General features: G+C 40.9%; 1 protein-coding gene across 3 annotated transcripts in view; it reads right to left on the bottom strand.

The window, feature by feature from the left end:
- Positions 1-2,874: 2,874 nt before the first annotated feature.
- Positions 2,875-15,356, bottom strand: part of furinb (furin (paired basic amino acid cleaving enzyme) b) — a 123,555-nt gene continuing 111,073 nt past the window's right edge. For all 3 annotated transcript variants that reach the window (XM_008411496.3, XM_008411497.3, XM_081608062.1), the window contains 5 exons: positions 14,238-14,355; positions 12,952-13,131; positions 12,593-12,720; positions 11,837-11,965; positions 2,875-5,993 (listed from right to left, as the gene is read on the bottom strand). In XM_008411496.3, coding sequence (XP_008409718.2) covers positions 5,260-5,993; positions 11,837-11,965; positions 12,593-12,720; positions 12,952-13,131; positions 14,238-14,355 — 1,289 coding nt within the window. In that variant the 3' untranslated portion in view covers positions 2,875-5,259. The remainder of the gene's footprint in view (positions 5,994-11,836; positions 11,966-12,592; positions 12,721-12,951; positions 13,132-14,237; positions 14,356-15,356) is intronic.

Genomic DNA, 15,356 nt, shown 5'->3' with positions numbered 1-15,356 from the left:
GATCCTTAAATTTTTTTTACTGAAACCCATATTTTTTTTTGACCGACCTTGATACAGTAGAGTGAAGCCTCATTCAGGGATCCTTGACTTGGGGAGGAATATGAATTTCTTTAAGCAGCCTTAACGGCAGCCTCAGCTCCACGGTGTTCTTTACCCCCAGGCTGACTGCAGGCGCTCCATCTGTGCCTTTTACAGCTGCTCAGGAGGATCCTGTCATCTCGGTCTAAGGCTGAGGCCATCATCTCTGTCGCTCTCTGAACTGTGCCGCCGTGTCACCTTGCTTCGCCTCGTCATTTCCCACAGTGGATCTGCAGCTTTAGCCCCTCGACCTTCAGCTGTCTGGCCTGCGAGAGGTCAAAGATGTGGCTGCTCACCTATTTCCCTCTGCTGCTGCGAACATCTGTCAAACCAGATGTTGATACACCTTCAATTGCGTGTTTCTTCTTTTTTTTTTTTTTTCTCCTGCTGACTTATTTTTAAATATATCTGTTGCAGGGCTCCTTTTTTGTTCAAGGAGAAATACGAGAAGGCGGACAGATTTCCATTTGATTCAAAATTATATTTTGAATCGAGGCTGAAGAGTTTCGAGAAAAGCTGAAGATTGACGTTTTCCCGCAAAGACGTTCTAAATGCACTTTAGCAGTTTAGTTTCCATTCTGCTTTATACAGGTGCGTTCATACTGATGAATAGTTGGGTGGCTCATTACCTGCAAGCCATTATCAAAAATACACTTTCTGAACCGAATTCCTTTAACAGTTGTAGTTCTCTGTGATTGTAACCTATTGAAATACAGCTGCATTTAATTAATTTTTGATCACTAGGGGGCAACATTAAGTCAGGTTGAGAAGTTCAGTCCATTTCTTAGAGATGTTATCGCAACTCAAAGTGTCCAGCGGCTTCAGCTTTCATTCCTTGGACTGTCTGCCTGCAGGGAACTGAGCGTTCAGGTTCCACGTCACGCGTCCTGCCTAGTTCAACCCTCTTTGAGTGAAACTGTTAAACGAATCGGTTACAGAAATAAAAGTACAGCATAAAACGAGATGTCAGTTCATGCTTTGTAAAAGTGGGTGAGCTCGACGGGGCAGGAGAAAACAGTGAGTCAGCGGGGATTTGGAGCTGGTGGTGCCTGAAGAAGCGCTCTGCAGACGGTGACGGCGCCGTTTCCTCGACTGCATCGGGTTCTGCACGAACAGACGACGCGTAATGACCCTGAAACGACGCGCGATTGAACTTAATGTGAAGTCAACTAATGGGCTTCTGATTTGTTCTCACTGTACTAATTAAAGTGCTACTTATTGTTGCCAAACCATATTTTACAGCGCACCATTGTTGATCATTACAGTCTCACTCACCACACAGCCTGCAGACACTGTTAATGATCGTGTCAATGAGGAGGTGAAGTGCCTCCAAACACAGAATTTAAAACGCGAAGCTGGGGCCCTTTGTGAAATATGCGGAGAGTTTTCCCAGCAGATCTAATTACAGGGAAGAGAATAAATACACTTTTTACCTCTGCATTCAGTTAGCTGCACCTTTCCAGATGAGGAAGCTGCAGCTAACAAATAAAGGTGTTTCCCCCCCCCCTGCAGGCACAAAGACATGAAGTTTATTCTAAAATAACTTGCTGTGGTGCCACATGGTCATCCGTTTATGAATTAGTTTATTTTTTTAATGTTGTGAATGTATGTTTTAATAAAACATACTTGATATTTTTTGGGGGAGAAGTTTTGTATGTCAGTCCAATTTACTTCAAAAATAATTACATAACAAAGCCTAATTATAACAAAATATTTTAATGGAACGTGTTTAATTTAGGAAATTTCCATTTTATCATTAGCAGGGATTTGGAGGTACTTCAAGAAGCATTCTGCAGACACAGCACTGTTGCAGTATATCTTTTTTTAATTGATCATTTTTAACTTCATTAGTCACTAAGCTTTTTGGTAAAAAAAATTATCCATCCTCATCAATTGCTTGGGCCAGGAAACCAAAATTGTACCATCCTCAAAATACAGAAGTAGCCCAGTTGCCACATGAGGGGAAGAAAACTCACAATCAGCTGATGATGTTATCTCTGCTTAGCTTTTTAGCTTTCACCACTTTGAGGATATGCTTCTCTTTCCTCTTGGTAGTATGACATGTAAGAGAACTATGAGAGCTGTGAGAACTAGGAGAGCTTCTTTGATCACTATCGATTGATTATTATTGACTATTTTCCTATTCTTTAATCCATTTCAAAGGTGGTGTTTCATTTTCTTCAACATATTTCAGGTTTTAGTTTTCATTTTAATGCACTGTATGCTATAGATTATTTTTTAGCTTACCCCATACAGTCAACTTGCAGTTCTGATGAACATCAATTTGAAACAAAAAAAAAAAAGCCAGCTTTAAAATAATTACACAAAATCAGCAACTTGCATGTGTCAGGTGTTATTTGGTCTGTTGATTTGCCATCCCTCTACAAAACCTACTTTTAAATGAATTACCATGTAGAGATATAATTTATACCAGAAGCGATAATCGATCTGGTCAGTGTTGTTGAAATGCTGTTATCTGAACACAACTGTAGATATTGACTTAATTTAAACCAAGAAATTCCTCGCTGTTTGGAGCTGAAGAGAGCGGTTTCTCCAAGGCGTTCTGGCAGCGCGGCTCACTGCAGCTGCATACATGCCACAGACAGAATGCTGGCACCCTGATAAAGCCTGACGCTCCGAGTGAAGGAAACACATTTGCAACAGTGGCGTACGGCAATAAAGAAGTGATGAACCATCTGCTCTCTTGTGTGGCGTTTGGCGCATCCAGGGAAGAATTTCAGCCGCCCGAAACCCTTAAAGTTTTAAAAGCTGGCAGTGAAAACAAACTCAGTCACATTTATGCAACAGCCAAAATCTTTTTAATCCAGCATGAAACTCGTCTCCACAACTTTAAACAACCATTATTAGTTAAATAAAAAAAGAGCTATAAAACACACATAGAAAAAGCAATACAAGATATCTCCTCTTTCAGCTACTGCAATTATTCCAGCCTTTAGATCCAAAGGCTTTGATTCAGCCTGTGTAGAGCCAAGTCTACACAAATGGGAAATAAAGCATGTGGATGCCTATTTAATGTATGGAGCTGACAATAGAAAGGGAGGGAACTTCACCTTGATGAAAATGTTCTGGCAGAGCAGGCCCCCGAAATCAATATACTGCGCGCTCTGTGGGGAAAATGAGAAGAAAATGATCATATTTCTTACCAGCAGCAACCGATTGGGACGGAGCGGCGAAAGGTCGGCCAAGCAGCTTTAGGCTAACTGATTTCATAAAGTCATTAAAGAGAGAAAAAAAAACAAAAAAAACAGTGAATATCTACGAGTCAGTAAGTTTTTCTGAGCGATACATCAGATGTGTGTTCCTACTGTGGCTCGACCGAGAATGGAACATCCTCCACATTTTTCTGCTCAAACAGCCTGAGGGATGTTTTATCACGGCGTCCCACTGTGCCCAAGAAATCTTCAAATTAAAGTTTTGCAACTATTAATGAACAGCAAGCAAACCTCCCAACTCCCCGCTCTGCAATCTGGCAGGAAATAAATATATATACGAAGAGGAAATTTATCAAAGCTCGGCTTGGATTTTGTGATCCATCAGATGTGTGCTTGATAAAGTAATGAGCTCCATGGTTTAAAAGGTTTCATCTGTATATATATATATATATATATATATATATATATATATATATATATATATATATATATATATATATATTTTTTTTTTTTTAATTTATTTATTTTTTCTCATCAGCAAGTTATAATAATTTTTCACAGATCCCAGCCTGCTGTTACTACGTGTGGCTCTAGAGTAGTTATGTAAGGATGATATGCAGGACATTACAACCCAAAAATAGGTTGATGGAAGAAAAGGAAAGACATTTAGCTTGGAGAGAGCTTGTATGACATGAAGTGCAGCTTTGCATTATGGGAATTGCAGGAGATAACGTATGTAGGGTTATAGTTGACATTTTGCCTTCTTGCCGCTTTCTTCATATCAAACTGCACTGAATTTGACCCCTGGAGTCTCTTGGAACCACTGCTATTGCCCCCAGATGTGGGTCCTCCATGGATGAAGTGGTTAAACTAAGAATGGTAACATTTGCATAACACCTCCTACAATGCATTGCAAAAGTATTCATACCCCTTAAACGTTTCCCTCTTTTGTCTCATACTTTAATATATTTTTAATGGGACTTTATATGATAGACCAACAGAGAGCTGTGGACGACTGTGGATGGCTTTAATTTTTTTTTTTTTACTAATAAAATTTTAAGCATGCAGTGTGGTGTCCATTAGTAGTTAGGCCACTGTTTATAGTGCAAACTACTGGCTTTAAATGTGACATTATTAGTAAATCTGTTGATAGGACAATTGTTAGTTATGCCCTTAGAAAATCTGGCCCTAACAGAGGAGATTTGATGAGAAAGATGTTGTAGAGAGAAGGCCATTAAAAGTCCAATTTAAAGGTTGCAAAATGCTGTGTAGAGGGAAGACAAAAAGCATGTACTCCCAAAACTACTTTGTGAAACCGCAAAGGTCAGATGAGAGGCAACAATGTAAGTTTATGACATACAAGAAAAATACTATGTGTGTTGAAAAGAAACAAAAACTGATCCTCTCCATGACAACATTACGGTGGTATTATCATGCCGAGGGGATGCTTTACATCATAACGGAAGCTGATCAGTGTTGATGTGGACACAAAATGGGGCCAAATAAAGGTTGATCTTTGAAAGATGACACGCCCCATAAACCTGAGCTGTAATTTCAGCAGAAGTTGGTTTCACAAAGTAGTTTGGGAGCTGAGTACAGGTGTACTTCATACCTTTCAGGTGTTTTATTTGTAAAATATAAATATGTACGCTCTTAACTTCATGACACAAATATATGGCGCCTTGTGGTCTATCACATAAACATCCCAGTGAAATGCACTGAAGTTGGTGCTTTTACCAGACGACATGGACATTTTTTCTTTTTTACTTTTGCAACACACTGTATTGGTGACAGAGTTAAGGACATAATGGATATAACGGATAACATAAGCGATCAATGAAATCAGTTGTATCATTAAAAGGCAAATAAATAGGTAATGCATTAGGATGTAGTGCTGATGGGACGGTAAGGCCTGTGTTTCTCCTTCATGTCATCACCTCTGGCACAGTCAGATCTCACACCCTCCGTGCCGCGGTGTGAGAAGCCGCGGCGCCTGAAGCTGATCCAGCTACATCAAGCTCTGCGTCTTGATAAAAGCTGTCCTCTCGCTCTGGCCGTCTACTTCCTCGTTGTCTGATTCAGACTCGCAGGCGACGGTGTCCTCGTCCGCCCACACAGTGGGGATCCCCTTGTAGCATATCCGAGCCTTCCTCTCCCGCCCCCGCTGGAAGCCCAAGCCAAGGCCCAGCCGTGTCCTCCTGGTGTCTGAAAACACAGAGGGCAGTTTGGTCCTCCAGGTCAGAGCGGCGTCTCCAGAGCGCACCTGAAGCAAGAAGAAGACCCCGACGAAGGCAGCCAGGATCAAGGCACAGCTGAGAACTGCCACAACGACAGGAAGCTGAGAGGGCGGAGCAGCGCTGAGTCCTGGCGGCTCTTCAGCTCCTCCGCCGTTCATGTCTGCTCCCGCCGCCCCCGCCGCCGCTGCTGCTGCTGGTGTCTTCACCTCCGGCTCATCTTCTTCACCTTGCAGTCCTCCGGTAAGGGGGGATTTCCTCTGGACCTGGTTCTGGTACAGGCAGGAGGTGAAGACTAGGTGGCTGTGAGTTGGACAGGAAAGGCAGTCTGTAGGACCAGCGCCTGAGCAGGTGAGGCAGGATGGGTGGCAAGACAGGCAGGCCTGAACAGAGGACAAGTCCACCCAGTTCTCCAGAGAGAGGTTAAGCAGCTGTGGGCCCGACGTGAAGCCTGGGGGGCAAAACTTCACACAGCCCTGGAGGAAGAGGGAGAAACCCGGGCTGCACTCTGGAAGAGGACAAAAAAAGATCAGGCAATAATAATAATAATAATAAAAAAAACACTTAGAAAACACAATGAAAAGTACACAACAACATCACTGTAGCGTTTTTATTTTAACAGGTAATGTGAACATTAACCTAGAAAGCTGCCTCAAAGGACCAGAGATTCTGTCAAAATAAACTCTGCTGCGGTCGTCGGCCCAGCATCTCCAAATATGATCTTGCCAGGATGTTTTCGTCTAGAATTAGCGGTTCTCAATGTGGGCGGTACCGCCCCCCAGGGGGCGTTCAGAGGACGGCAGGGGGCGCTGGCGGACATTTTTACAAATGGGGGCGGTGGGATTCCTTTGGGGGGCGTTTGGTCGAAGGTAAACTTTACACCTTAAATGCACAACAATGCCAGTTTAGACTTTGAGCAACTTGGTAAAACTGTATTGTGTAACATTAAATCATGCTTGGCTGCAACTGTATCAATGGCAGCTCTTCTTCTATTCAGTATTTGCAGCTTTTGGCGCAGCTCCGTTCTCCTGCAAGTAGCTTCACAGCATCAGTTCAGCGTTACACCGGCTGATGACGTTGCTGTGATTCACTTTGTCTGGTATTTTTTGTATCCTGCGCAGTATCCTGCCGTACCCCCTTACTTTCACTCCTGGAAACACTGGTCTAGAAGCTATTCCACACATGCAGCCATCTGATTGGTTGATCATCTCCCAATAAAACACACCAACCCCGCAGGTGAACTCAGGTCCCCAATAACCAGGAGACTTTCTCCTGGACTCAAAGGAACTAATCGCCCTTTCCCTCACATTGGCTGCACTAAATTACTTTTTTTGTCCACATCATACCTTTTATTTTATTTATTTTTATTTATTTTGTATGCAGTTTTGTGTGAAACTGGTGAAAAATTAAAAGTTTCCCCACACAGTGTGGAGGCATGCTCAGCTTAACACAGTGATTTATTTTAAGCTGCATCCTTCATTGCATCAGCCACCAGTGTGACCCAAAGTTTGGACCATCCAGGAAACTGTCCCCCCGGTGCCAGAAGGAAGAACGCCACCTGCCATCCTTGGAGCAGAACCAGGCAATAGTGCACCTCTTGCAGTTTTACGCTGACCTTCTGCTCCCAGTATGCAAGGACTGCAGTTTGTGCCAAGACACCTCCATCGGCCAAACGGAGAGACTGCCACCAGAGCTGTAGGTCCACGGAGACCCGGGCTGCTTCAGCGGGAGCCGACAAAACAGCAAGTTGGGTCTCAAGTAAGGCACTCTGTTTTTTCTGCTGTTGCTGCCGACAAAGTTGGGGAGCCATGAAGGCGATCCTGAGATTTTGATTCTATCACGCTGCCATCTTTCCCCCTAAGATCAACATTAAATATTAAGAGCTCAGAATTATCTAATGGTAAGACTCTGAATCAGTTTTAATTGTTGATTTTAGTTTCTGTTTCCCTGTTAAATATTAATTCTTTAATCTGTAGTGTGTGGGCCAGAAATACTCTTTTTTTAAGTAGCTTGTTTTGTTATTTGATGCTTTCTTTGTTGTTATGTGTGTGTTTCTTAATCAACAGCGAGTAGACGCTGGTTGATTATTTAAAAGAAAATGATTCTTGATTTCGTTGGTTATGAGCACCCGTCAGATTTCATGTTGAATTGAAATTGACCATGCATCCTGAGAAATACACAGAAACTTCAAAGTGATTTATTTTAGTGTGATGTCCAGAGCTGACTGGAAACAAAATGTTTTCAGCTTTCAGGCTGATTCTGAGAATTTATGAGACTGTTTGACGCATGAACATGAATCAAAATGTCTTACGCTACTGGAAAATAAAGAAAATCTAATACTTTACCTTAGTTAATCTTAACAAAATGTTGTTTTTTTTTTTGCAAGTTAAAGGGAAAAAAACCCTACACATAATTGTTAAAAGACTTAAGCTACTTATGCTACAACTTTTTGTTTAATACATCTTCCCATTCTGCTGAAGGTCATTTAAAGATCTTCATTTAAAATTGCATGAATATTTTTTTTCTCATTTCATTCCTGCCCTTGAACCCGACCATGCAGTTTATTCCCAGCAGCCTGTCACAAACAAAACCAAATATGTTCCCATTTCTTAAGCTGAATCTGTAAACAAAAATAATAATAAAATAAAATAAAAAAAATACACGGGATAGTAAAATCCGGCACCTAAAATATTTCTGGACCAAAGAGATATTAGCTGAAAACCAGGGGTCTGCAATACTGACAATGTTGGATGTATTTATTGTGACAAAAAGCTATCAAACAATAACAAAAAATAATTATCATCATGTTGCATCTTAGGGAAAGGGTTAGCGTTAGTCTATCAGCCTATTAGAGCCTCAAACAAATGCAGCTTTAGAGATAAAATCTGGTATCAAATTGGCAAGAGTAATAACATTATGTTGTGTAAATGAGCTGCTTCACAATAATCATATTCAATATTTTCTAAATATAAACTGCATTTACAGATTTTTCAGAAGGAAAATTAATTAAACAGCAATGGAACATAAACAACAATCAGTAAATTTTTAAGAAACATTGAAACACAGGAATAGACCAGTTGACAGACAGTTATGATATTTAAGAGTCACCTCTCATGTGTCAGATTGTGATACTGTGCTGTTTTATGTGCAAAAAAATAAAAAAATAAAAAGAGGAGATAAAACTGTCCCCAGTACAAGCTTTCTTTGCATAACATATCTGCCATGTTAACACTGGTGCACCAGGGGTGTGTTTTAATGCCTCAATGAGCCGCAATGTTCATTACGCAAGCTCCAGTAATCACAATGCCAAAGAGGAGATTCTTTCAATCCATTTAGCAGAAACGTTCTAAAAGGATTTCTGAGAATGTTCCTGAAAACCTCCTTCATCATACTGGTTTTACCTTGAAACACAAATTTTTCCCCCCCTCGCCTACACAGTTAGGTTGTCAACATGTCTTCTAAAGGCCACAGCCGGGCGCCGATGAAAGAGTGGCTGTGCTTTCTGAATATCACATCCTTTTCAAGTATCTTCATTGAAAAACACAATAATAAGAACTTGGAAACATATAGTGTGCTCCGAACGATCTGGTCTGAACAAAACATCCAGAAGTAGAGTGGGTACATTTGTTTACATTAGCATTCTGTTATGTACATAAATGAATGAGAAGTTTAAATATAATCAGCTAAGAACGATTTCAACAAGTCAGTGGAATCTTCTCGTCAATCTGTTTCCAAACCTTCTCTTGTAAAGTTAATTTCTCCACTTTTAATTAAAGTTAAATTCCGTCTGAAGAAGCTGAGCCTTATTTAAACCGAATGGACAACATGATGAATGATTTAATACCCTCAAGCCTCCATCAGATGTAATCTTTTAGTGAGATTGAGAACAGAAACGTCATATGTTCAAAACATCTGGCTTAAAAAGATGATCTTCAAACGGCTGACCAAGACGAGGATGTTTTTTCCCTGCTGCAGTGATGGTCATCAGGAACCTTCATCTAAAGTGTTTGATGCTCTTAGCTGATCGATTTTACTGTGATCTCGTGTGTTTGATGAAATTAAACTTCTGAGTTCATTAGTCTTTTCTTTTGTTTTTGTTGGTAGAATAAAAGAATCACGGCATGAAATACAAATGAAAGAAAAAATAGAATTATATTTTACACTCCAACATAATGAAAACACTGAACAGCAGACTGCTCCCTCTAGGTCAAAGGTCAGATAGTGCCTGAAGCGGAGAAGCCTCGTTTGCAGTAATAGGGAAGATGCTCTGGTCAGCCACAGGCTTCCTGGAAGTTCTTCATTTTCCAAGCTCAATTTGATATTTTTCCCCGCAGTTTCTAAAACATTGTGGACATCGGAGCACAAACCCAGTTGGGATTCAAGTCTCTGGATGTTCCACGAATCACGAGGCAACACGATGCTGAAGTTAAATCTCTGATTAAACAGTGTGAAGAGGCTGTTTCTCAACTTTATGTCATTTTGACTAAGATAGATTAGATCTTCTGGCTGCAGACCCTGAACTCTCCCGAGGGATGGCTGAGCGTCCCTCCTGGACCTGTTATTCTTGTGACCCAATTTCAGATAAGGTGAAATCAGTGGATGGATGCAATATATCAGTAACACAGCCTCTGGGCTTTCTTAGCTTTTTCTGGGCTTAAGCCCTTAAATAGCAACAGTTGATTGTCCTCCATCCCTAAATGAGAACATTTATAAGAAGAATCTGGTGTAGTAGATCAGAATTGAAGTTTATTTCGCCTAAATAAAATAAAAAAAAGTGTAAAACAAGATTAGAGAAAACTTTATTTGTCTTCACACAGTGCTGGGAGCTACTATTTTATTAATCATCTCAAGGCATTTACTCCTTTAGCAGTGCCTAGATATTTTTCAAGTTTTCCAGAAATCTTCCCAAGTGTAATGATCTTCTTGCGATGACAGAAAAATTCTCTTTTCTGTCTCTTCCTCTCATATATTTAGCTTAATTTCTGGCAGTTCTGGATTTCATGTCAGGGAAGTCATTAGGAAACTGGGTGTGTGTGAATGAAAGGATTAGCAGTGAGAGCAGATTTAATCTGGATGATTAAGGAGAGAGAGTCTGACGGATCAAAGGGAAAAAAAAAACAAAACATTTCTGACCTTGTGTGTCTCTGTTGAGATTGTCGGAAGCTCTTGCATTATTGTGGTTTTATTTTCACCTGCTGTTCCCACTATGCCCAACACGCTTGTATGACATATGGCAACATGCTAATTTATGGTGCACAAAAAAACAGATGCACAAGGGGGTCTGTGAACGCCTCATCTGCATTCACAACATTTGCTTTGCAGATGCCACGACGCCCAACACATGCAGACCCAAGGCCTGTTTCATAACAGGCAAACAATACCCAGACAATGCAGTACCAGAGTAATGTCTTTACATCCCTTAAACTTTTCTATGTTATGTCATGTTAAAATCATGAACTTCAAAGTGGTAAAAAAAAAAAGATTAGTGATGATGTATTCACACCATTTATTTTTGGTTTCTATGGGAGTTTACATGTGTAGATCCTGAATTTTGTTTGCTGGTCCTTTTTGAAAAACATTTATAGGTTTAAGCTCAGATCTCAGCGGAGGAAAGGGTCGGTGAATGTGAATTTTCAGGACTTGCCATATGTTCTGTCTTAGATTTCACTCTGGACTTTGGTCATATTTTCAGGGCGATGGGTAAAATTTATATTTAACGTTTCTCCCTCCACGTGCCTGCAGTGCCGTCTACGTTGTGGCAAACTGAAATTGTAACTTCTTATAATTTCTTCTTGCCAGATTTATGAAGGGCAGAGCTCATAGTTATCCTGTCAACATACTCTCCCACCTGATCCATCTTTTCTGCTTATTCTTCTACTTTCCTGTCAGTTTCAGTTGAGGCTAACATCTCAACAAGTTTTTATTTTTGCAGCATTGCTTTTGTTACATTCGATGTTCAAAGCCGATATTTCTTGGCCTCCATCAGACCTCATGAAGCTGTTTGTTCACTAATGTTTTCAGCTGGACTTACAGTGAGAGTAAATTACATCGAGGTGGGCCCTGTATACTAGCTACATAACTTCTGAAGGCAACTTATTTCTCTGGAATGTATTAAGTGGTATCAGAAAAGAGGGGAGAGAATACATGTGGATACTTTCAGACTTTGAAAGCTACCATACGCTATTTTCCTTCCACTTCGCAGTTATGGTCCACTCTATATTGCTCCATCACAAAAGCCCGATAAATTATTTTCAAGTTCACTTTGTAGAGTAAAAATGCATGGACGTTTTTAAAACGTGTCCTTTGATCCAGTTTAAATTGTGCGTGTCAGTGGAGGCAGAGTGTTCTCACCAATACAGATCTGCTGGGCATCGAAGGTCTTGCAGCTGTTGTTGGAAGGTCGAGGGAAGTCGGGCGACGAGGGGTTAACAACGCTGGGTCCCGTGCCCCACAGGGTGAGGGTGAACTGACTCAACACCCCTGTGAGAGGGAAACAAAGAAGTGAGGAGTGCAAAAGGAGATGGAGGTAAATATCAAGCTAGCAGCTCTCAGTGGGGGAACAGAGTGAACAGGCTGAGAAGAGGATGTGGGGGCGGAAGGAGAGGAAACAAGTGATGCGAGCGGGGCCAAACACAACTCAGGAGGAGGATCGACACCAGCAGAGGAAGAGAAAGTACTCCCATTTAATTTCTTCTGCAGCTCTGAGTAAACAGTACCACAGGATAAACATAGAGATTTTAACTCTCCTCAACCATAAGCTGGATTCTGAGCTAAAAAAAAAAAGAAAAAAGAAAAAGCAGCAGCCCCCAATGTTGGAAATGAAAACCTTGTTCAGAGGTTTTGATCAAAAAGCTGCAAGATTTTCTTGTAACGGCCGTCGACTTTTAATCTAGATGTGCTTCTGAGAGGTTCTCCTCTGGGCAGCAGAAAAAAAAAAAAAATTACACACCCTGTCATTAGACGAGGAATAAAAGAGGAACTGAAAAGGCCTTTTTAATGAAGCATGAAAACATGCAGCGAGATTGGAGTTGGCGAGGGGGCAGCTGATGCTGACATTGCTGTGGTTTTGAAGTAATGTATACAGATTAATGATAATGAGCAATTTACCATAGTCACGTCCATTAGATGCAACGTTTTCTATCTCTAGGGTCCACTCTCCCTGCGGGTCCTCATCCCACGAGTGGGTGGTCATAAAGGCCCAGTCATTGAACCCCTCCGAAGAATAGTCATTGGGCCTTAATAGACAACAAGAGAAAACTTATTTTTGTTTTATTTATTTATTTGTGTGTGTGTGTGTGTGTGTGCGTGTGTGTGTGTGTGTGTGTGTGTGTGTGTGTGTGTGTGTGTGTGCGTGTGCGTGCGTGTGTGTGTGAGAATCACTGAATACAGCCCGGTATTGAGTCTGTCTAAAAGAGAAGGGTTTACGTCATGAAGCGGCATCAGAAGAGTCGCGTTTAACTGTGTACCTTGGAAACAGCAGGGTGGAACGTGTTCCCAGTGGGCTGATGAGATGAATGGCCAATTTTCCTCGCTGGTTATGGGAAAGAGTGAGGCGAGCCTGAGCGTGCTCCAGAGATCGGACGTACTCCGGTCGCCCCCAGCAGGCATCGACGCTCTTGCTGAACACCAGCTTGTTCCCGATGTCTCTGCAGGGTTGACGAGAGGAGGGGAGAGTGGTTAATGTTGTGTGTCTGCGGAAAACGGACACAGGCAATCACACTGTGCTAAGAATCTAAACGTCTTCAACGGCCTCAGGGCAGATGCTGGGAGGGATGAGGAGCCAGCCAATGGATTTAATAAAACTAAAACCCTCTGCTGTTCACACACACACACACACATCTTCCTCCCACATGAAGCCAAAAACGGTTTTGCTCAATTGTAGGATCCACCACTTCCAGTGGTTCTAAAACTTTGAAAATCAGAAAAAACCCTGAATCTTATATGCTGTTACATAACTTTTATCCACGTGGTAATATTTATTCTACTTCTGGGATCTGTTTTAAACACGCATGACTTGGCAACTTCACATTCATGTTAGTTTTAAAACGGTTTTACTGTAAGTTTTCAGGCTTTGTTTTTAAACAGGTATTGTGTTAAGCTTCACTTGCAAACTCAAATATGTTTGAAAAGTAAATTTGGTTACATTCATATTAGGTAGATTTAATACACAGACTGATGATGTAAAGAGATTATTTCTGTTAATTTAGCTGATTATCGATTACAGTTGATGAAAAAACAAAATTTAGTCTAATAAAAAGTTGGAATTAGGTGAACTGGGTCAGGTCAGTTATTCAGGTAACACAGCTTTTAAAACAAGTGTAGGTACTTTGTACTTTAGGTAGAGTGGGTAGGTGCCAAGGTTTGCTGAAAAGTGAAATCAGCATCTCCAGAAAGTTTGTCGTCAGATCGAAACACAAAGTTGTCAAATACGTTTTAGCAGACAACTACGTTAAACAAATAAACTATGTGTGCATGTAATCATTAAAATATAATCACAGTTAGCAGGGCTTTGTGTACTATATTTTTATTACTTATGAAGTAAACCAAGAACTGAATAGCCCAGCCCTTACCCTATACTATTCCTAACCAGTAAATGCCTAACCCTAAACCTAACCTACACTTAATTTAACCCAAACACAACACCTCTTCTTGTGGGACCTCAGAATGTGGTATTTGTTGGAAAAAATAGACCTTACAACATGAAATGCTTAAATACACACACACACACGCAGTTTGAAGTCACTGTTCTAACCTTGGTTCTGTAAGCATCGTCAGAACACACTGGTGCTGTGGTCCCACTGTCGTCCAGTTCTGTGCCAAACTCACCATAGAGCCTGCATCTAGCAAGCCATAGCCATACGAATGACTCACTGAGGAGAAAAGAGAATAGATGGACAACAATGACATTGAGATGACGATATAGAGACTACAGCTTCAGAACATCTTTACAGAAACACAATTTTGAGCTTTAATTCAGAGGACTTTCTAAAATCCCTAAAATGCCCAGCTGATCTTTAACAGCACTATCCGGCTACTTTTCTCTTTCTGCAGTCAGCAATAACACATGTATGTTTTTTGGCCCTTTTAAGAAATGCAAAAGATCTGTAGTGAGACACGGGAACATTTCCTTTTCATCGGAACTGCCTGAATGGTGTGTCTGTTTGATTGACAGACACTGGCAGGAGAATAACAGCCAAAGTAAACAAACATATCCCCTTCCTCACAAGACATGGACAGACAGTTTTATGTGCTGGAGCCGAGCATTAAAGATACTACTGAGAGTGACATAAGAAGCTGACTTTTGTTGTGTGAAAGCCTTTTTAGTGCCTCTTTCCACAAATGTCCACAACATTTTCCTACTGGTAAACATGGTGTGTACTTCCCTGAACATTTTGAAAAGGAGCAGAGTTGATGGGAAAAGCCACAGTGGTCATGGAAAGTACACCCTCGTTTAACTTTAAAGGTGAACTATTGTGCTTCCTTGAACAGGTTAGGATAGGAGTACACGGTGAAACATGTTCATAACATTCTCTGGGCTTTGTAGGGGTTGCTAGGTAACGGGCAGGGCTTTGATGCGGTTGCTAGGTGAGGGGCAGTGGCTGCTGATTTGTGACATTACATTCCAAAGGTTTTTGAAATAGATAATTTTCCAGACACCAAAAACTTTTAACTTATTGCCAAAAACAGCTGGATGTTTTTTTTTTTATTGCTTGGGCTATATTTTTAGAAGCAGTGGAGACCAAAATGAAAGTACAAAATCATGCAAAATGTGAAATACATAATACATCCTCTTTAATATTTTCCAGACATAAAGAGGATCTAGTCTGGTTTGGTACAAATTTGCTGCCTTTGTAGGAATTAAGAGGAAAAG

The sequence above is a fragment of the Poecilia reticulata genome, chromosome 6 (genome assembly GCF_904066995.2).
Source record: "Poecilia reticulata chromosome 6, P_reticulata-male-v2, whole genome shotgun sequence".
In the NCBI taxonomy this organism is placed as follows: Eukaryota; Metazoa; Chordata; class Actinopteri; order Cyprinodontiformes; family Poeciliidae; genus Poecilia; species Poecilia reticulata.
This window is presented reverse-complemented; position numbering and strand designations above follow the sequence as displayed.